Raw genomic sequence first — 24,188 nt, 5'->3', positions numbered from 1 at the left:
GGGATGTTTGGGCCTTCCTAGCAATACTAGGCCGCTCCTTTAGCTCGAGCCCACTCCTTGTCATGATAGCTTGGGCTTGATCATTCTTTGGGTTAGGTATGACACCACTTGGCAACTTTCCTTGCTCAGAAAAACGGCCCATGAAGTCTACTACCTGGCCCATATGCGTTTTTAGCTCCGCAATGTCCTTGCTATTCGCTTGTTGACCCGCCACCAAAGTTTGAGTCACGGTATTCAATTGACTTTGTCCAACAACTAAAGATTTCAACATCTCATCATAATTAGGAGTACTAACCATGTTGGGAGGTGGAACATTGAGTAGTGGAGCTTGTGGTCTAAACAAACCAGCCGGACGAGGCCCAAATTGCATAGCATTCTGATGTGCCTTAGTACATTCTCATTATTGGACCACCGAAAGTTTGGATGATCACGTATGCCAGGGTTGTAGGTATTCGAAAATGGATTATACCTCTGACCTCCTTGATAACCAAGGGCATTGACTTCCTCATACCCTCCACTAGAAGCAACTTGAGGACACTGATCAGTAGTGCACATCCGTACATATTCCACAAACTTGAGCTCCACTAGTCTTCATGAAATGACTCATCATCTTGGACAACTTATCAACCTTGTCCTCTAGAGCAGAGCTTGAACTCGAATTGGTCTCATGTACCTGCCGTGTAGAACTAGCAGATGTTTCAAATTGTTGGTTGTTCATAGCTCTCTTCTCCAAAAGATCTTTTGCTACTACATTGCTCTTGTCCAAAAATGATCCACCAGCAGCTGAATCAAGGAACTCTCTTTCCATTTGTAGCAATCCTTCATAGAAATACTGAAGCAATATACCTTCTCTAATGCCATGGGCTGGGCATGATGCTACAAGAGATTTGAACCTCTCATAGTAATTGTAGAATGACTCATCTGGTCCTTGCTTGATTCATGTTATCTGCTTCCTGATGTGTGTCACCCTTGATGAGGGAAAATACTTCGAAAAAAACTCATTGACCATTGTTGTCCATGAAGTAATCCTACCAGCAGGTACCTCAAACAACCACTTTTGAGCACGATCCTCCAATGAGTAAGGAAACTCTCTCATCTTCACTATCTGAATGTCTGCTCCTCTAGGGCACATAGTCTCACAGTTGAACTGGAACAGAGTGAGATGTTGATTGGGGTCATCTCCTGAGAGTCCATGGAACTTAGGAAAATGATGCAGGAACCCACTCTTCAACTCAAAATCACTCGTCTTGCCCTCCTCTGGAACATGGTACGCTATGTTAGAGGATGTTGTCCCCCCAATTGCTCCTTCTACTTGGCCATTCTGCTCTCTGATCGATGCCATTTATGGTTTTGGAACTAGGTTTTCCTTTGTTCGGCTTTGAACTGTGGGCACTGGATCAGGTAAATCGAAATTCAATTGGCCCAAAGGACACGAACTTGTCAACAATTCTAACTCTGGATCCTCAAAGAACAATGGATTGAGCCGACTGCAACTTGATGAACCTGGAAATGGCGAAATGAACCTAAAGTCTCTTTCTTCGTGAAATGAATCTAACTCAATGGAAACGTTATCAAACTGAGCTTGAGGATGAATTTTTTTCAGGCGTGCACTAAATTCTTCGGACCAACCACTAATCTTGGACATTCATGAGCCTGAAAAGAACAATTTTTAATAACTTTACAAAGTATGAAATACAAGTATAAGTAAATACAAACTTTTTTTAATTCACATTTTTTTTACTTTCATTTTATTTTCTTTGTTTGTTACGGATTGATTGTTTTTTTTAACGAAATCTACAATTGTAAAGTATTACTAAGTCTAATTGATTTTATTCACATACAATCCTAACATTTAAGGTACGTGGAGCAGAGGAGCTAATTGTGCAATTGACTGAAATAGTCCCAGTAAGGGTCTTGCTTTATCTGATATACCTTAAAAGTTACAATATCATTTTCTTTTGAAACTATATACATCTATTTATACAAAGTTATTTTTTTAAGTTATAAAGTGAGGTGGAAGTGCGGCCTAAGTACGTCGTCTAGATACAAACTCATTCTTTTGTTTCAGAAGGCTGGATAGCTAGAATCAGAGATAGTCACAAGGCAGGACTCATTTGTTGGACACCATGGGGGCCACATCCTCGAAAGGATGCTTTCCCAATCGACTCCATCACCGAGATGTATGTCAGTCTATGGGCCTCTGAGCTCCAATTTTATAAACCTTGAACCAGGGTAATGAAAATAGCATGCCCCTTACTCAGCTCGGAATAACTTTGTGTATTAGATTGACCCCAAAGTGTTAATAAAAGCCGCCCTCAACCCCAAGTGACCTTAGCAAGGTACAAATGGAGAGTTAAGGCTAATATTAACAAAATAGACTTTACCTATTCTGTTCACTTTAAAACTTACAATAAACTAAACATAAATAAACATTTTAGCTTCCTTAAAATTTTATCTAAGTGTAACAAGTATCATATATGCATACTACAACAAAATTAAAATATTTATCACAAAAATATAAAAAAAATTAATTAATTTTTTTATTGTGCATACTTTACTGTTACCTAATACTGTTCACATAAATTTATTTTTAATTGTTTTTTTCAATTTACTATTTACTGTACACAAATTTTATATTTACAAAGATAAAGTTTTTTTTTTACTTTTTATTTTGACAATTTATAAGTATTTTTACATTTTTACACTTTACAAAAAAAAGTAAAAAATTTTTTTTACAGAGATTTACTTTTTTTTTAGATGTAAAAAAACTTATAATTGTTTATAATGAATGTTACTGTTCACCATACTATTCATAAGAATTTATTTTTACAATTATACAATATAGTACAAAATTAACACTTCAAAGAATTGAGATTTTCTCAATTCCCCGGCAACGGCGTCAAAATGATAGAGCGTTGGTTAAAACGTCTATAATAAACCCTGTAAAACATCATCGTTAGTATAGAAAAAGCATGGATCGTTGTTTCTGAGGAATTGAAGGGAACTCTAAACTTTTAGTGTTAACAAATAATTGGGGGTTTGGGATTGATTATTAACTACTAAAATAAAACCTAAATTATTATTTACATGATTGACTTCTCTTTAACAAACTTAAACCAAATTTACCATTACATCACATAATTACAAGTTCGAACCTATCATCTATTCTAATTCGACCAATTACATACTTTTTAGACACCAATACAATTAGAGCCTTAGGGGATCATCTAATCATGCAAGATTTCAATTAACATTTAGATTGACTTAGAGTCTAATCTAAATTTGCATGCAATCGAATTCAATAACACTTAGAGTAGAAATCAAACAAGATTACATTTAAGCACCAAATCTTTGTTGGAGACATGTTTCATGTATGTCGTCACCCACCATGGTTTCACATGCAAATTTCCAGAATTTTTACCATTTTTAATCAATACAAACCGAACCCACTTAGGGCATGATTCGATTTGTGTCAATATGGTTGATGAATCTAGCACTCAAACACAATCTTAGGGACTGCATCCAAGCACTAAATTCATATGCACATATTTGAAAATTATCTAAAAGTATGAGAAAGATAATTAGAACACAACAATAGAAATACAAACTCATTAATTATAGGAAACCATCAATTTGACAAAGAACCAAAAATCCAATAAAATAATCTGAAAATTTCGATTCTTAATACAAAAAAATAATCCCACACAAACATCATACTACAATCTTCATAGATAAAGTATTGTAAAAAAATCAAAAACGAACAAACCCGTGGAGAAGAGTTGCGAGAATCACATGTTGTAGGAACCTTGGAGGTGTGTCTTCAATGGTGATTTCGGTGGAGATGGAATTTGTATATGGGGAGAATGGCTTGCTGTTTTGGTGAAGGATGTTTGAGGTAGTATTTTGGTAGAGGTTTGGCTCTTGAATGCAAATGAGAAGTGGTTTTATTTGAGAGATGAATCCATGTATATATAGAGGAAAGAATGAGGGTAGTTGCATCTTTCCTCATATTATAATGCAATGCTTTAATCCCTTAAATCATGCAATGTTTTGTTCCCTAAAACATGCCATACTTTAATCCCTAAAACATGCCATGTTTTATGCCTTTAATGATCATCTTCTATTTAATTGTTGCATGACTTGACTCCATCTCTTTTTCTTTAATTATCTCTTCAATCATATCTGAAAATAAGAAAATAAAATCATAAGTAAGAGATAATTAGTTTCAAAACCTAACAAGGATTCCTAGTCAAACTAGGACTCTAGACCAATTATGCGTTTTTTAACTCATGTAAGCACAAAAATGCATCCAATACCGCCCAAGACTCTTACTACGACTCAATGACTCAATAATACAACAATAAGGGCTAAGCAAAGTACAAATTGAGGTAAAAACATGTTAAGAACATCCCACAAAGTACTCCTATCAATCTGCTCTTAACTGGTTTGGGTTTTTAACAGTTTAGGAACCAAACGTCGAATGTCTAGGTTCTCCCCTTTGCCAGTCTGGTCTTGAGGCGTTTGATTTTTAGGATAAAATAAAACCTGAGAGTCCGAACATAGTCATGGCATGCTACTAAAACCTGAGAGCTCGTCCTAAAAACCTGATTTTTAGGACAATAATTCCACCACATATCCTTATCAATATATGATTGAATGTAGCTAGTTCAAAATAACCCTAAACATCCCTCACATATTTACCATAACCTTGCTTCACAAAAAATTATTTGCCTCTCGCACAAAAACAACTCAAAATACAAAAAAACTATGGCAACAATGGATTCTGCTTCGTTAAACTTAGTGAATGACATCAGACGACATGACGAAAAGTTTAATCTTTTTGATCTTTAGAACGACGACCAAATTTCATTATTCCTATTAATGTTGGTATAGGCTTTACATAGCCATAATCAGAACACATAATCGCGCACTTAGCGCCCCAAATAGCAGGATATAACCACGCTAGTGCCAAGACAGTAGTCTGATCTACATAACGGGCCCCAGGTCGGCACAACTGGAGATCAAACATGTCCTCACACGCAACCCAAACATGGCACCATAGAGCATGTGGAAGCATCTAGTCCCACATCGAAAAATAAATGTGCAACCAACCCCCAATCAACTATAAAAGGTCCATACCTCATTCCTCATTGATAAAAAAAAAAACGTGACCAAATTTGTACTCCACTCATTTCAAAATCACATCAATCTGAGTCCCCAATTCGAACTCCCTTGAACAAGATCCTATCAAAACTTGTGGGTTATGTTTATGATTGGACTCATTAGAGTATGTTGTCGCTCTCTTCAGATAAATGCGATTAAAAAGGTTAAATTGTCAATTGCGAAATATATCTCCTTGATCAGTTATGCCTCCTTAAGACTAGGTATGTTTTCCTCGACCTTTTTTCTCTCTTTAATTTAACGAAAACACTCAAAATGACACCATTTTGAGTTATTTGTGTTAAAAAACTGTGTGGGGCTTATTGTGTGAGATTTTTGCACCTCTACGAAAAGTGACACTTTTTTTATTAAGCCGTAAGCATTTTATGCCACAGGTGAGCCTTGAGGCGAGTTTTTTAAAACACTTGTTTGTATGACTAATATTTCAAAGTGTAAATTAAAGGGGTGGTGGGAAAGAATGCAATGCCGACAATGCTGTATATATGTTCTGTATGATGCCAAAGCACTAAAGTTTGCTTCAACGAGCTCTGACAAGAGCCATCATTATTGCTCATCAAGTTTGGAAGATCTAATCAAACTTCACAAGACAATGAAACCCAACTGTGAGTTAAATAATCCGATTGTAAGTACACTCATCAGGAGAAGCCTTAAACCCATGGTAAAGTAGAGAGCCAAAGAGAGCAAAACAACAAACCCAGAGACAACCCAAGGTAATTTTTTTTTTCAAGAATTAGTTTCAACCCAAGTGTTAGAATGATGTGTACTTCGATTTATGTTTACTTGGTTGTTTTTGTAAAAAGATTGTGCATTTGGTTTGCCTGAATCATCCGTTGTTTCCACTCCTGACGGCCCTCCTACTCTACTCCCCCAACCCCATACTACGAGCAATCTCTCCAGCTCTAATTATAACGTTATTCCCTCCACCAGTGACAGCTCTCCCCGACTTCTTGTTGCCCCTAGGTAGAGTAGAATAATTATTGGTGGAAGTGTGTGGCCTGTTGCTCAACCAACTAACCTTGTGAGTGAGACTAGTACGGTCTAATATGCATGACTAACCAACTTAAGAGTGCAATTTTCTTCATTTCCCATTTGTGGGAAACATAAATTTGTTTTCTTCCATGGTAGATTATGTTTGTAGGCTTTGTCGGTGCAAAATTTAATTTCACATCTTTCAGTTTTTGTGTGTTTATTTTGTTGCGACACAATCAACATTTGGTTGTATATATATGTTCTGATAATATGATTATATTATTATTGTGTCAATGTTCTTGTTAGAATTTTTTTTTTGAATTTGAAAAATGAGGACAAATCAGTGCACCTGTTTGTAATTAGCTAAATTAGTTGAGTGTAAACATTGAAGAAATGCTCCCAACAAGTTAAATTTTATGTAAACGATTTCTATATTAAGCAAGTACATAATGTATGGTGTGGGGTGTTTACTTTTTTTTTTTATAATCCAAGAATAAAATTGTTGATTCATTTGTCTTTGTAGACTACGAAAAATTTGAAGGAATCTATTTTTTCCGACTTCCCCGCTCCCTTCCTTGGCCTTAATCGTCAAACCTTGTTCTATCCACGGATGTGAACATTCACGTATATATTTTACGGCGCATGTTTGACTCGCTTCATTTGTTTACCCAGAACAGACGGCGCGCCTCTAAAATTTACCCTTTTATCATTTTCTCTCTTATGCGATTCATAACTAGGTTATTTGTTATTCGCCGCATTCTTCCAAACTCTAAATCCATGCCAAGCACTGCATCATATACTTCACCAACCATCCTCTTCGATTTCCCTCAATTTCTCCTCAAGTAGAAAAATTTGCCATAAATTGTCCAACTACTTTTGTAAGAACAATGCAACGCCCAAGCATCAATGAAACGAGGAATCATTCAAATCATTGTCCTTTAAGATAAACAATCAAATTGTTTTTGCAAATTGTTTCATTGAACAATGCAAAGATGAGCAAATCCACAACACGACCAAAGCAAGATAATTAAAGTGCAAGCATGCATGAACAAATCAACATGATTGCAAACTGTGGTAAGAGGCGGATCTACGTTAGCCATTATGTGTCATGACACCCTTAAACTATTTTAGTTTACATAAAAAAAGTTATTGATTGATTCAATTTGACGTAGGAATTTGTATGTAGAACAACATATAGCACCCCTTAATCAGTGTTTGCTAAACTGGTAATGGCTTATCAACGTCAAATTTATAAAGAGCACTCAAAGTTTTTAGAAGATTTTACTAATAATATACTTTAAATATATATTGTTCATTATCGGAAAAAAAACAATTAATTAAATAATTTTTAAAAAAGACAGGAAACAAGTAATCTTAAGGAAACTAATCATTTAATGCAATCCTTCAATCCATTCTCCTTCGTCATGTTTTTAGAGAAACAAATGGAGTAGCAGATAGATTATACACATATTAGTAGTAGTATAGATGATTATTGGATAGATGATACACGTGATATTATTCTAGATGTCCTCATGGAGGATGGATGTATGACATTATGAGGTTTAGGAAAGATGTCCCTGGAAACCCCCAGAAAATTTTTGTTTATTTTTCGGTAAATAGGACTAATTTTTCCGACATTTTCTCTTAAATGTCAAACTAATAGTTTAACATTTTGTTGTTAGCTAAAATGTCGCCGAGAGTAGGGAAAATGATTTTCCTTACTCAAAAACTATTTTACGACTAAGTAATATTTTCACGTTTTAAGTTTTGGTCTTTTTAGCATTATTTTATTCTTCTAATTTGTTTACTAAAATCATTTCCTTTGTTTTGCTTTCCCCCTTTGATTTGTGGCACGTGTGAGAGCCTTCCCCACCTTTTCTTCACCTCTTCACCTCTTGCTTTATTTTCCTCTTTATTCATTCTTCTCTGTGACACCACAATACAAACAGAGAGCACCTACACCACCACCGATTCGACCGTTCGGCAAAGACAAGGCACTTGGCCACTTAATTATCTAATTATTTCTCTCTCCCTCACCTGTTTCTCTCTTCAACAAAACACCACCACACTGCTCTCTCTCTCTCTCTCCACCTTCACCTCACTTCGTCGTCGTCCGGCAAGGAAGCTCACATTCATCATCATCTTCATGATCCTCTCTTCTTCTGCTACCTGGTGATGTACATCAATCATCACTTCAATCCAAGTATGATTATCTACGAAAAACAGTAAATTTGGTTTCCATGGAATCAAACCAGTGATTATGGACTTCGGCAAGCTTTCTAGTTTTTATTTGGTAAAGCCCAGTCCTCCTCCTTAATATCTAGTTTGATTCTACATTTGATCTGTCGAAATTAAAGCTTGATTGAAAATTTCTCATTTTTTACAAATAACACCGACGCACCACCACCATGATTCACCGATGAGCTCCTTAGATCAAGCATGCTTTGGCGGCGAAAGGGTAAAATTTTGGTGCAGTAGGAGTGGTTTAGGATTGAGTTGCAACATCATCAGCTTCGATTAAGGGATTTATAGAGGTAGAAAACTCAACTCTTATACCTCTGTGGTGTATTAAGTGTTGTTGTTGTGATGCTATTGTTAATAGAGAAGCTCTACATGTGTTACTGGAAGTTGATCGAAAATGGATTTGTATCGTTGTTTTGGAATCGGCTTGGTAGCCGGATTCATTATCGGAGAAACAAGGGTAAATTCCTGGGTTTTTACTTTTACAAATTAAGTTTTTATAGTTTTACAACCAGTGTGAAAAGACCCTTCCACCCTTAATAGAAAATTACCTTTTTTACTGTAAACTGTTTTACCTAAATAACTTTTTTACGGTTTTATGAATTACTTCTATTGTTTTACTTTTAATCTTGAGTTATTTTTAGTAAAACCTAACTTTAAAATATGACGACAAATAACGTAACGTCATGTTACGATTAAACGTTAGTTCCGATTTCCGTTCAGTTCAGAAATGTGTCAGAAATATGTTAATAGCCCTCCCGTTGTGATATCGAATGCTATCAGATTTCTGATAGTTATTTAATATCACACGGACATTAAGTTTGATGATTATTGAGTTTCTCGGGTTTTGATTGACTTTGGTTAACTCGGTATAATTCATGGTCATACTAGGAATGACTTGGTCAACACCAAGTCAACCTTGGACTTCTCCTAGTCAAACCAGAAAAAGGTCATAATTTCGTATTCGAGTCGTTTAAACGACCAACCCTTTTGTCAAATGAAATTCAGGATTTCATCGCTTTTGGAACACATGGATCAAAGTACGAGACGTGGACTTCGACGCTGCTATATCAGGTAAGGGGAGCCATCCGTTAGGGTGAGCCGCTCTCTTCCGGGTCAGTCTTTTCCAATTCATGTAATGCTTTATTTGTTTCTATTTCTTATGCTTTATGCCTATATCCGCATTTTAGTCTATGCCTTAAGATTTCATAATTCATATTTACTATTTTACCAAGGCTAGACTTTATTCATATATTATATTTCTTGATTAGACCTGAGAGTGAATGAGAACCTAGAAATAGGAACACATTTGGTGTCGATAACCGTAAACTTCCGGAGAGACAATGCCCTGTTATCATTCGACATTGTGCATTATACTATACTTTAGGGTATTGTCTTCAATGGATACTCTCGCTCACTTATTGTTATTATTAGCAATATGTGTAGTTTGCCTCGACTTCAGGGGTGACTATATTCCCTCCTAGTCGCTAGGTCCGGTCACCAGATTACTAAAATTTTGCGGATTATTATTCTCAAAATATTCTATTTATTTTGGTGTTAGCATTTTCGCATATGAGTTTTTGCCAAACGCAAAACCTTCTTAGTTTCTATCTTTTATTATTTTACTTGAGCGCTCTAAATATGTTTTACATATATGAGCATTACGACATTTCCTAGTTTTCAAACCTGTTTCGGTTGAGTTCGGTCCTTTTCGGGTTAGCGAGGACGAGTTCTCACCCTTATATTTTCAGGTACCTTAATTCGAACTGAGAGGAGCTGATCTAGAAGTTAGACGTGGCAACACATAACATTCGTTGTTCAACATTCTTGGTTCATTGATCGAGTTCACCTCCGAGGAGTCACTTGTTAGCTTGATGGTATAATTGTTTTCTTTGATCTCCGAAATGTTATAAGATAATTTGTTGGGTTGCATCCTTGTTTCTAAGACTTAGGTTTTATTTTCTTATATCCTTAAGTCTCATGCTACCTTCCGTAAATTTTGAAATGAATTGTTTGTTTGTAAATTATCAACTCATTTTCATCTACATTGTTCAAGCTATTTAATTATTTCCTTTCAGCCTTGTGGGTTCGGGTTAGTAAGTGGTCAACACGTATATCCGACGTGTTGGTTATTTGCTAATTCGGATTCACGGCGGTTACTGCCATGTTTCGGGCCCTGAAACGGTCTCGGGATATGATAATAATTACTTGGTATCAGAGCATCGTTCTTGGTACCATCCAATGTCTTTTATGTGCAACCGTTAGTCTTGTCGAGTCTTGTTTTCATTTAAATACAATTATCCTTGTCTAATTATTTCAATGACTTCCTAATTCGTGAAACTTCTTTCGCGAATTCCTTTATTTTTCATCTGAGATCAAATTTTTGTCTCTTATTAAAATTCACATCCTCGTAGATTTCTAACTTTCACTGTAATTTTGATGTCGAACGTTGATTCTAAAATATCTATTTTTTTTCTTTATAACTTCTTGTACGACGTTGCTGCCAAGTTTTAGTAAATCCTGAATTGTCTGAGCATATCTTACCTGAAGTGACATACCACTTATTACTCCTTCGGAGTAAGGGATGGAAAGTAGTTTTAGTGTTCCATATGACTTCAAAAGTTAAGACCTCTTAATTTTGCAAGGACGACTTAAGCTGTTGGAGTGATGGGTTGACTTCAGTTTGCGGGTTCACCTGCAGAGCATCTTGCCTCGTTCGATGTGCGTTATCTAGTCGACATTTGTTCATTAACATTACATCGATATTTGTCAGACGAATACGAGCATCTCTTTTCTTTGCTAATTCGGATTCACGGCGGTTATTGTCATATTTCAGGCCCTGAAACGGTCCCGGAATATGACAGTCCCCCTCGGAATCCTATCCCAATATTATTAATAATATGAATGAGAGTGATCCTCTCATCTAGACCTGGCATTTCAGCCCGTGACCCCGTGAACCGCCCGATACCCGCCCATTAAAAACCCATCCAAACCCGCCCGATAAGCTTTCTCGGTTGACGGGCTGACAACCCGTTAATAACCCGCTAACCAACGGGCGGAAACGGGCAGCCCAATGGAACCCGTCAACCCGTTAAGAAAATGAAACCCAAGTCTAACCTATCATTTCATAAGCAGCCGCTACTTCTCTTCTTCATCTTTGAAGTTCTCCTCTTTGAAGCACCTTCGTTTCCAGTCGCCAATTCGATAACTTTTGGTATGAGAATCATTCATCTCATCGTTCTCATCATTTTGGTGGTTTTAGTTTTCCAATTTAATTGATATTCAGACTAACTCGATTTTGGGTTTCTGGGTTCTTCGTTGTTCTTCAAAGAATTGGAATCTGCTCTAGCAATTTGGAACTCCAATAGGGTTCGTGTGGGGCTGTGTAGCATTCGGACGTTTTCTGGGTTCAGTTGATCAACCCAACTTCAATATGGTGGCTTTTGTATGACTTGAGTTCATTAAGGAATCTACTGGTTACGATATTCAAAGGTAAGATTAGTTTGTGAATCAAATTTTGTTTAAGACATCTATATCATAAATCATTTGCATATATTGAAAGCTCATACTTTAGGCTTGTATCTGTGTAGTTTCATGTAATTTGATTTAGAATTCATTGGTTGAGTTCAAGCGTCAAAGCATAGTTATGCATTCTGTTAATAAGCTTTTTGCATTTTGGACCCAGATACCATTTTACTAAGATTTCCTAATTTTGAATTCAGTAATGAAAGTAGGTTGCTTCATATAAATTGTAGCACACATCCTTATGATCATTTCAGAATTGAAATCTCTTTAAAAGGAGCTTCCTAAATCAAGTTATGATTATTACAAATTAAGGATCTGCAATAGGAAATTCTGCATATCAGTTATTTTGAGAGAAGGCACATAAACAGTTTATGATAAACTTACTTGCTATATAGAAGAAAATACACATATAATACACCACATATAACCAGTGCTGACAATGCAAGAGGCCAAGATAATATAAGCAGATTGATCAGTGCACCAGTTCCCTAAATACAGAAATGAAAAGAAACTATAATGTACACTATATAAACCAAAATGCATATTGAAAGGAAGAGAAGAGTAGAACAGCCACAAAAACCTGAAGCCCATTACGTAATATCAAGTTAATATCATTTGCATGACAAGTGATAATCGTTGACAATCTGACCCTAGTCTGCTTGTCAAATTACCAACTGATTCTCTGTCAAAAAAGGATATGTCCTACATCAAAACAGATTCATGTTGAATAAGAATAAAGACTAAGCATTTCATGTTCACCTGTAGATTCTTAACAAATAGCATCCTGTAGTTGCAAATTTATAATTGAAGCACAAACCTGGACAATAACAAGTTAACAACTGAGTACAGGGTTTCCCTGAGGCGCTTAACCTGCAATGATCAATTGGCAGCAGATGGTGTACGATTTTGATTTAGGCACAAATGCTTCAACCCTTATGACCAAAAGACGATTACACTGACTACTTATATATCTAACAATCCTATTCTGAAGGATAAGGTGCTCCCCTGTTTCTGCTTTTTCTATTTACTTATATTTATGAGTCTCGATCATCCGTAGCAACTCGATCTACAGTTTAGTTAGTATTGATTGAGTGCCAGCATGCATGCAGTACGTATAACAAATTTTCCCGTTAGCCTCGCGCATGAAGATTGTGATGAGGTTTGGAATGAGGGGTGTAGAGCTAGAAGCCTAGAAGTGACAATGAATGCAGGCAGACTATATAATATGTAGAAGTTAACTGAAGTAGTACGGTTGAGGAGTTCCACCAGAACTTGGGTATAGAGTATGAGTTAGATCACTGAGGGCCTTTTCATAAGATATAAACCCCATGAACCAGCATTCATGACCGTCTCTTGTGTCTATCTGTATGTATTTCTCTGAAGGGTTCCATCTATTTGCAGAAGGATTCACTGCTCTTAATTGATTAAGATGCAGCACCACCTACATGCATGTTCAACCAAATTGATCAAATATTCTGATTTGCTTACTTGTTCAAGAATAATTTCGAGTAATAGATGCACATGTCAATGCATAATTATTCTTTGCCCAACTCCATAATGTTAGGATAATGATTTAAATCACACCATGCAAAACAGAGTCACAGACACATGATGTGAAACAAATGTCAAAACAAAGATCGTAACTCATACTTAGGTAGAGAATTCAAGGCTGATAATGCCAAGTCACAACAAAACTACATATTGTGGTATACAACTTCAACTGCCAAGGCAAGGGCATAGTTCCGAGACTGGAAGTCTGTAATCAAATGTGTTGGTGTCCTGGAGGTTGCTTTATAGAAACCAAAACACATCATATTTGAGACTCAACACAAAAAAACACAGTTAAAGGCAGGTAGGAAAGCTGGGTCTGCATTATGTTCAAGAAATAACTCATAATATTACTGTTTAGGGTAATTCTCCTTATGTGATGTTCTAGTTATATTTATTTTATTGCTGATTTGTTTTGCAGATGAATAATGACCGGGAACAAGAAGAAGATATTGTTGGAAGTGCACAAGTATCTAGTTCAAGTTCAAGAAAAGAGCGAAAGAGAAAATCTCGTTGTTGGCTATCCTTCACAAGATTGGATGTGGGTGTGGATGGAGAACAACGTGCAGTGTGCAATAAGTGTGGAGTCGACTATAAGTGTGATCCTCTTACGGGCACTACTAGTATGTTACGTCATCATGACATTTGTTACACTTCAGGTAATGTGGCTTCTCCTCGCTCTGCTACACGTTCTTCAAAGTTTCACCCTGAAAAGTTTACAGAATTGTTGATTGAGGCCATTATTAAGCATGATTTGCCATTTAGCTTTGTGGAGTATGAAGGAATTAGGGCTGTCTTTGATTATGTGTGTCCTTCACTTAAGCTGCCTTGTAGAAATACTGTTAAGGCCCATGTTTCGAAACTTTATGAAAGTGAGAAGTCTAAGGTTCAGAATATGTTGAGTTGTGCTAGAGGGAGGATTTGTTTGACTTCTGATTTATGGAGTTCTCAAACAACTGATGGGTATCTGACACTCACAGCACATTTTCTAGATACTGAATGGAAATTGCACAAGAGGATTCTTAGTTTTTCTTACATGCCTCCACCTCATAATGGTAGTGCTTTGGCTGAAAAAATCAATTCATTGATATGTGAATGGGAAATTGATAAGAATTTGTTCTCAATTACATTAGATAATGCATCTGCAAATGATTCTTTTGTTGAGAAGTTGAGAACTCAGTTGAACTTTAGGGGGCTACTTTTGCTAAATGGGAAATTTTTCCATGTTAGATGTTGTGCTCATATCTTGAACTTAATTGTTCAAGATGGATTGAAAGCAATTGATGATTCAGTTGTGAAAGTGCGAGATTGTCTCAAGTACATAAAAGGTTCAATGGCAAGGAAACATAGATTTATAGAATGTATTGCACAAGTAGGAATGGGGGGGAGTAAAAGAGCATTGAGACAAGATCTCCCTACGAGGTGGAACTCGACTTATATTATGTTGGATAGTGCAATTCATTACCGTCGTGCTTTGATCAACTTTGCATTAATTGATTCTGATTTCAAGTGTTGTCCATCCCCTGATGAATGGGACAGAATACAGACAATTTCTAAGTTTCTTGGATATTTTTATGAGGTCACTTGCTTGTTTTCGGGAACCAAGTATCCTACATCAAACTTGTTTTTTCCCAAAGTGTTTGTCATCCAACATAACATCCAACTAGCAATGAGACACAGAGATGATTTCATGAGGCGAATGGGAGATGAGATGAATTTGAAGTTTGTAAAATATTGGTCAGATTATGGCTTGATCCTTGGTATTGCAATTGTGCTAGATCCTCGGTATAAATTGGATTTTATACAATGGGCCTACAAGAAGCTTTATGGCGAAGAGTCTGAGGAATTCAAGAAATTCAAGGACACATTAGTTTCCCTATTTGATGTATACATGGAGAGGTGGTCTAACCCTGATGATACTTTAAGGAGTGAGAGTTGCTCTCAAACTGAAGATGAAGAGAATATTTTGCAGGTAAACACAATTAATAGTCTTGCACATTATGAATTTTCTTTTATTGATACATTATGACTAATTTGCATGTTTGGTTTATATTGTGAAGGATTTTGATGCCTCTTACAAGAACCGGTCAAGTTCGAGTATGAAAACTGAACTTGACAAGTATCTTGATGATGAAAGGTTAGATAGAAGAATGGAGTTAGATGTTCTTTCTTGGTGGAGGATGGAGCAATTTCGGTATCCCATACTTTCCCGTTTAGCTAGTGATGTGCTCACGATTCCTGTGTCTATTGTTGCATCTGAATCTGCATTCAGTATTGCCGGTAGAGTACTTGATCAATACCGTAGCTCATTATTGCCTGAAACCGTCCAAGCCTTGCTATGTACTAGAGATTGGTTGTTTGGTAAGAAAGGTAAATTCTCTATCACTTTCTAGCATGTCTTAATTTTTGTGTTAATACTAATTTATATTAATTAATTTTTTCTTTCTTTTCTTATATTTATTTTAGATGAAGACCAAGTTGATGCAGATGAACTCACTGAAAATGTGTTGGACTTAACAATGGACCGACAAAGCCAAACCAGTTGAAGATCTTGCATTTTTAATTAAATTTAACAAATTCTTATTGCTGTTGTAAAAAATAAGACCAAAGAATATGAGTTTTTTTTTTAGAAAGCAAATAATAATAGAGTTTAAGGTACTTGTTTAAAAAAAAAACCTAAATGAGAAAAGAACAAATTTACAGAATTGAAAAAAAAAACAGAGAAATTATAATAAAACAATATTGTAAAAAAAAGACCTTAACGGGCTTAACGGGTTCCAACGGGCAACCCGCAAACCCAACGGGTCGAGCCCATTATAACCCGCTAAGCTTAACGGTTTGTAACGGGTTAAACCCGTTAGGCCCGCGAACCCGGAATAACCCGCCCAGAACCCGCCCAACCCGCCCTAATGCCAGGTCTACCGATATGATCGGCATATATATATTTAGTGACCCTGTACAAATTTTATCCAATTCGGACCTCTTTTGACCGTCGTAATTTCTGGTAAACCGTAAACACTACTAATATGCTCTAAGGGAGGACCAATTACAAAGATGCGAACGCCGGAAGATGCTTGCATATCCAAAATCACCTAATTTTTATTACCTATTATACACGGTCACACTGAGAAAACTCATTTAGTAAACCTTAGTCAATGGGGTTTGAATATGTCAAAACGCCTATTTTTTGGTTGACAGTATGTACGAACGGTCAAACCATGTCCAAACGGACGAAATTTTTACGGGGTCCCTAAGTATATATACTGATCACCTCTGATGGTGTCGATCGACCATATTTCATAATGGAGTTGACGATCGTCTAAGTGTCCACTAATGTATCATAACCTTTATATTAGATTTAGAATAAAACTATCGCATTATGAAGCAAATATATGAAGGAAACTTCTCAGGATCGATCAACACCAGCCGATATGATCGATATATATATTTAGTGACCCTTTAAAAATTTCATCCAATTCAAACCTCGTTTAACCGTCGGAATTTTCGGTAAATCGAGACACCACTAATATGCCCTAAGGGATGACCTATTACAAATATGCGAACGCCAAAAGCCGTTTGCATATCTGAAATCACCTAATTTTTGTTACCTATAGTGCGTGGTCGCACTGAAAAATAGCAAAGCTCCGGTCAATGGGGTTTCAATATGTCAAAACGCTTCTTTTTTAGTTGACCGCCGATACAAACGGTCAAATCATGTTCAAAACGGATGAAATTTTTACAAGGTCCCTAAAAAGATATATCGATCACATCTACTGGTATCGATTGATAATATTTCGAAACTATAATTTATTTGTGATTTGTTTTTGAGAATGTTTTCTAATAATTATTTTATTGTTTCAAACCCTTAAATTAGAGTATTATGTTTATTTTCTAATACAAGTCCACAATGCCCGGCCCGTAAAAGCCCGTAAGGCCCGCTTTAGTTGGGCGGTCTTGGATCTTCATATTTGTGAAAATACCAAGCCCGTCATTTATTTAAAGCATTTCCCTCTAGAATATTAGTGTTTGGGTACAACCGGACAACTACGGATATCTAAAAATATCATTTCTTTAAATGTTGTTGTTAAATATCTATCTCGTAAACTATCAGATCATGTATTACTTAGATCTGAAACTTGCAGACCTCATTGGTTGTGATATTGCTCTTGGGGGGGGGGGAAAGAATATATAGACTTGTAGTATACTAAGGCCCGGCCCGTTGACGAGCCGTAGTTCATCTTACACAATTACGCAACATATGCATGCATAAGATTTCTTATATATTTGATATTTTTGGGGAAGTATTAAGATTACTTTTGTTAATTCAACACTTTATTTTCCCCCTCACTCTAACCTTTTTAATACTTGCCATGGGCCCTTTTTTTTTATTGCCCAGTTCGCATGATAACTGATACCCCATAGCAGCTATGAGGCATCGATCCCTCCGCTGAGTACCCAGACTGTAGGTTACATGTTTAATCTACAAGTCATCTTATTATTTTATTATTTATATGTTAGTATCTCTGATTATCTTGGGACTTAAAACTATAACAAATATTGGATTTAACTGGGTATGAAGTAGAAGATTGTGGATTTAAGTTGTATAACTATGGATGAGATAATTACTATTGAGTATGAGAATTTTGTTGGATTGTTAGTAAATTGTTGCAGGTTGGGTTGTTTACTTTCAAGAGAGATTATGCCGAAATTTTGGTGTATTTTCATTGAGAGTGATCCCGCACGACTTACTCCAGGTATTAGGGTAATATTTGGGGCAGCTTCTGTCACCAAAAATATCAAATAGTTAATAAAACATATATATGCATGAGGTGCGTAATCAAATAAACGAACACTATAAAATGGAATGGTCTAGCCCCGCTAGACGAAATAAAAAGAAAGAATATATAAAAAAATATAACAATTCCACAACATAAAGGGACTAGCCCTGCTAGCCCAAGTAAAACCACACTGAAATAATTATAAGAACTAGACTAGCCCTGGTAGTCAAAATAGTATCTCAAAGCCATAAGTATGGACTAGCCCCGTTAGTGTAGATAAAATCATCAAGCCATACAATGTGCCCTTGGGGAAAATAAATTTGTACTCCCATACTCCCGATATAGTTACGTCACGTTAACGGGGAGGATACCGGGCTTCCGTGGTATTGTTAGCCATACCATATTGCCTCCCAGGTGGAAAGGGCTAGGGTGCACAACTTATGGGTAGCCACCGACACCATAAGACGGAATATAAACAACATTCTAGCATTATCATTATCATCATCTCAATGTATGGCAACAAAAACATCATATCATGAAAATCCGGAAGTCCCATTTCCAAATATATATCATGCCTATACCTCGTTGATTCTAATAGAATGACGGAGTTGATAGGGCTTAGTTAAAAAAAAAGAAAATAAACCAAACTAATATCAATTACGGTTCCAAAGTGTATAAAAAATAAATAGAATAAATATGACTCTCAGAAATCTCATTTCCAACCCAACATTTAAAATCAACAACAATTATTTTTCATGAAATTAACGGCACCAAATTAAACATGCATGCATTTTTTTGGAAATAAATGTTCATTCATAATAACCAACTATGCTGAGAGTTCGTCTGAGTCTCATCGGTTCGATTATGCTCACTTCTTGTTTAAGAGACTTATTTAGAATTAATCACTATAATTTGAAATAAGTGCCAAAACAACAAAATCATCCTCAGACGTCCAAAACCGTTCCCACTTCAACTAAAATTCCTCCAACCATATCAACAACCTCCACACACTCCCCAAAATATTATAGGATCGTAAAGTCAAGAGTTCCTTGTTTAAAAAAAATCAAGAACTTCTCTAGTTATTAATTAAATTTGGGAAAAATAATGTCTAATTCATCTTCAAACTCATCCAAAATTTCTACAAAACTTCCTACACCATCCTCCACCATGAAAAAGTTCAAAACGCATTCGAAAACATCTTCGGCCCGGCGGCGGCGGCCCTACGCGCTGCCACTACTCCGACACCTCTGATGGTCACCAAATTTCACCACTACAACCTAAACAATATTTCTAACAACTTTTATAGCTACAACGACGACTAATTGTAACTATAAACACTCCAATTGTAATAATTCCTAAAATTCCCAATTCATGAACCCTAGGATTCCAAATTCTTGATTCGAATACTTACATTTCGAATTGTCTCAAATCCTTTTGTGAGAATGTTGTTGGGACTGAAATAAGAAAAACTCAATAAGAAATTGGAGCTATGGTGGCCAGAGGAAGGAATTCCGACCAAAGGAAGGAAACGAAGGTGGCGAGATAAAGCCGGCCATCAACCCATAAATGACGAGGCTCAAGTTAGCTTTCGATCAAGACCGGTGCGCACGTTTGGTATTGCCAGACGGCAGCAATTCGACTGGTTGAAGGCGACGGGGTCAGGAGCTCGGGAAGAAATCACTTTTTTCTTTTCTTTTCTTCTTTCCTAAAATAGCAACCGACCTCACTTATATAAACTTCCTCCCGAAATAGTAACTTTCTGATTCGGGCTTTACTCCGACTAGATTCCATTACGAAAATTAAACACCAAAACATAAAAAAAAAAATCGGATTACTCCATAAGTCATACTATGGCTTAACAGAAATAAATAACACGATAAAAAGATTCGGGTCATATTGAGTGGAGCACGTATGTATGAGTGTCCTTAATTTGGTTTGAGAAAAAAAAAAGTGTTATTTGTTTCCAGAATCAACAAATTTTGAAATAAGAAACTTTGAGTTCTTCCCAAAGCGAAATCCGGATGTGAATTACATTGTACGCTTGTTTGTTTATATTTGATTTTGAGTTGTTCAAATACTTGATTGATATTAGAAACTGTACGTACTAGCTAGAAAAAAAAATAAGGTAGAGAAGAACAAATTAAAGGAATGATAGTGAATGACCTATTACTGAAACCCTAGCGAGTTTCAGAGAATTACCGGATACAATGACTGCGTTTAGTGCAGCTTAGAGACTGCTTCTCTTATACGTTAAGGTGAAATAAGTGTTTGGTAAACACATAGAAAGTGACCTTTCTTAAAAGCCATAGCTATTTTGAAGGCATAAAGAAAAGTTAGCAACACCTTCCTTCTGAAAATAAGTAGAAGTAAAAACAAAAAAGGAGATTATTTTACGACATCAATGAAATTTTGATAATGACGTTGGGTACCCTTCAAACCATCCACAAATTACATGAGAAACCTAAAAAGGGATTAGCGCCTCCATTTTCACTATATCAAACCTTGTTCCTCCATCTTTGCTCACACTAGTTTGGGCGATCTCTCGTTAAAAGCTTATTCTATCTGCTACTCATAACTCATAAAAGAGAAACTTCAATCTCTAAGGACTTGCAAAGGTACATTCTATGACTTTGATTGCGTTTATAAATCTTTTCGAATTTCAGCATTTGGATTTATAGTTAATTGATGGTGAGATTCTGATTTTGGTTGCGATTCTTTTGTATTGGTGGTGTTTTGGTTTTTCAAATAAGAAGATAAAGATCCAAGGATGGTTATTTGGTAGAAGCTGATTTATGGTGGAATATGGGTAAAGGTCGTTCCATTGTTGTATCATATAATCACAATTGTATTATGCTGGGGAATGGGTAGGATGACAATTGAACATTATATGGATTCCCAACCGAGGTTCATAGAAATTATGTCATTGTTTTTTAGGAATGACACATTCTAATTTCTAAATGGGTGGATGAGACATACATATATCTCAACAATTGATAAATTATGTTCCTGGGACCTGGACAAATGCTTACGTTTGTACCTTAGATTCACAAGATTAGATAGCTAGTTGCCTAAATCTTCCAAATATTGAAACTTCGCATAGTTTTATCAACAATGAAGACATCCTAAAATCAAAACAGATTAGTTGATGCATCAGTGGTAAAATGCTTACAGTACACAATGATGAGTAATATATATTTGAAAACTTACAATGATGAATGATGCTTTGATCGTATTTTAGTTAGTTCCATTTATTTGAGAAGTACATATTATGGTCTTCTATTTCTGGGTTAATGGAATCTTGTTCTATATGAATTTGAAGAGCTTCATCCCCTTCTGTAGATTCAACTGGTCATTCTAGCATATATTGTTCATGTGTGATACAATTGATCAATTCCACCAGAGTAGTCCAATGATTTTCAGAATTATGTGTTTACAATAATTTCATTTCATATGTCACCTAGTATGTACGCGTGCTTCCGAACTCTCACTTATTTGCACATTTCGGGAATACAAATGCATGATTTTAACCGTTTAAAAGTTTAATTTATTACTAAAGATCATTCATGTAAAAGATCAATATAAACAAAAATCGTTTGCTTTGTTGATTGCATCAAACAAATGAGCGGTTATGGTGGTAATTAGCAATCTCATGACCAACCGTCAATTTGTTTGATGCAATCGACTATGAAGACGATTTTTGTTTACATCAATTTTCTCTTTCTGTTCATATTTTGCAAATGGGTTAATGAAATATGATTTGGCTTTGTTAAGTTATTTTGTAGTTTGGTCTTACACATCTTATAATCACAGGGTGTTCTAATTACATCTGGGGTTCCTTGGGTAGTCTTGGGTTCTACTTAAGTTTTGTTCAGTTTCAATCCTTATTTTCTAATCGTCAAAATTTATTATGTTTTCTTTCTAAAACTTGGATGTGTTACGGTGTTTGTTTTGATTGAGCTTCTTGTTTGCAATGTCGTCTCTTTGTTTCAGGTTTTTATAGCTACTAACTATTTTAATTCAAGACTAGACATGTTTACTTTCTTAACCTTGAGATCTTGTTATTTACTCTCTATCAATGGCGGATCTAGGATTACAATATTGGGGATGCTTGAACTTTTTAGCCTAAACTAATATAGTGGGGAATCTTGACAATGTGATAGATTTTAATTAATCAAAGAGAAAAAGGACTAGAGGTGGTATTGTACTTGAGAAATTTGGAGATTTCATGACAATTATTACAAAATTAGATGAAATAATAGAAGTAGACTATAGGAACTAAGAAAGAAGAGTAGGGAAAAATCAACCTAAGGACAATGAGGCTTTCTTAGGTTGGGGATGTTTGAGTCTCCCTAAAGAAAGGCTAAAGAGTAAAAAATCACCAAAAATTTTCTTGAAAGTTTTTAAATTTGGGGATGCTTGAGCCTCCCTAAAAAGGACTAGATCTGCCATTTCTCTCTATCTAACTTGTTTATGCTGCTTTGGTTCATGAGTGAATGATCATGATTTGGTTGCTGTAAAGAGGTACACAGAAGAAAGAGGTACACTGTAGCTCATTTTATCTCATTTGTAAAGATAATATACAGATAACAGTAGTAACTATAGTGTTTAGATTGCAAACATGGAAACTTTGAAGTCTGTATATAGAATTATGTATATATTGTAAGCATATTATACAAAAATTGACTTATTGGATCACTATTTGAAGTACTATATTGTGCATATTGTTCTCTTCCTAGTAAGGTTTTGTGTATCAATTAGCTCTATTAACCTTCATGGAGTTTCATGCCTTTTGTTGTTGTGCAAGATCTATAAAAAAAATCCTCGAAATGTAAAGATTATGTTAAAATGGCTGGTACTTTGTATCATGTTAAAGGGAAGTGATTGATAAAGAGGAAATGAAAATTTTATATTGTATTTGCAAAGAATCAAGAAATATATATATATATGCTTGGAAAATAGAAAAAAAAAACTTAAAATCATTTGATGTCCAAAATTGTCATTATACAAACACAAAGCACAATTCAGTTTAAGTTTACTAAACACTTTGCACAGCTTATGCCACTAAAAGTCACTTATAAAAAATCAGTTTACTAAACAGTTAGTTACTTAATTTATAAACAACTTATTCTCAGAAATAAGTATAAATAAGTTTTTCTTATAAATTACAGTTACGCCAAACACACACAAACTTAATTTCTACAAGAGTGTTGAACTCCTTAAATTTGGCTTATTTTACTCTAAGCTTAACTCATGTTTGGTGCCATTGGTTCTGGTAGGGACTAAAAAGCCATGGCCAAGACGATCTACACCAAAACCATTTTTATGGAAAGAACTAAAAACCAAACGATTATTTTGCAGAGATTTATGCCGTTAAACTTGACCTGCCATGGCCTTCCACCATAGGTTGATTAAGGTTGAAGCTGAAAATGCATCTCCAAACACGGGTTTAATTTTAATGGACTAAGCAACGTTATATATCTTACATAGTCAAGATCCATGTAACAAACACCCCCTTTATATACATTTAAGCTTGCTTGCGATAAATGCATATAAAAACTTAGTGTCTGCTAGTCTCTCTTCACTTGGCAAGTGGTGGATTTCTGGTCCTAAAAAAATTAACTTGCTCGTAGACAAAATTTTGTGAAGAAATTATGCATGGTTTACATATGAACGAACTTGTCAGTCGTAGAGGAAGATGTTGGAGAGTAGAGATCCCACATTTAAGAAGTGACAAAGAAAATAAAACTTATAAATGGGTGGATAATAACCAATTGTACCGAGGCCTTTTGTGATTAAAACCCAACACCTGTGAGGTGGCTAAGTTGGGACAATATCGGTACAGTTAGTCCACGGGCCCTGCTTGTCGCTGTTTAACATGGTATCAGAGCGGGTCCCTCTCCAGTCGCGCCTCCAATCTGTCGTGGGCCCGAGTTGGGTGCCACTTTG

At 35.8% G+C, this 24,188-nt stretch overlaps 1 protein-coding gene across 1 annotated transcript; it reads left to right on the top strand.

Annotated features, from left to right (window-relative positions):
• The first annotated feature begins 13,885 nt into the window (after window positions 1–13,885).
• Window positions 13,886–16,010, top strand: LOC126787280 (zinc finger BED domain-containing protein RICESLEEPER 2-like). Its single transcript, XM_050513191.1, has 3 exons — window positions 13,886–15,436; window positions 15,525–15,834; window positions 15,931–16,010. The coding sequence occupies exons 1-3, from the start codon at window positions 13,886–13,888 to the stop codon at window positions 16,008–16,010; spliced, it is 1,941 nt and encodes a 646-aa protein (XP_050369148.1).
• Window positions 16,011–24,188: the final 8,178 nt, after the last annotated feature.

The sequence above is a fragment of the Argentina anserina genome, chromosome 3, assembly GCF_933775445.1.
Source record: "Argentina anserina chromosome 3, drPotAnse1.1, whole genome shotgun sequence".
Lineage (NCBI taxonomy): Eukaryota > Viridiplantae > Streptophyta > Magnoliopsida > Rosales > Rosaceae > Argentina > Argentina anserina.
The sequence above is the reverse complement of the archived record's forward strand: the minus strand, read 5'-3'. Positions and strand labels throughout refer to the sequence as shown.

Bases quoted from the DNA above. Each gene is read 5' to 3' on its own strand.
- LOC126787280 (XM_050513191.1), top strand. From the start codon at position 13,886: ATGAATAATGACCGGGAACAAGAAGAAGATATTGTTGGAAGTGCACAA. The intron at 15,437-15,524 runs GTAAACACAATT...TATATTGTGAAG, and splicing joins ATGAAGAGAATATTTTGCAG to GATTTTGATGCCTCTTACAA. The intron at 15,835-15,930 runs GTAAATTCTCTA...TATTTATTTTAG, and splicing joins TTGGTTGTTTGGTAAGAAAG to ATGAAGACCAAGTTGATGCA.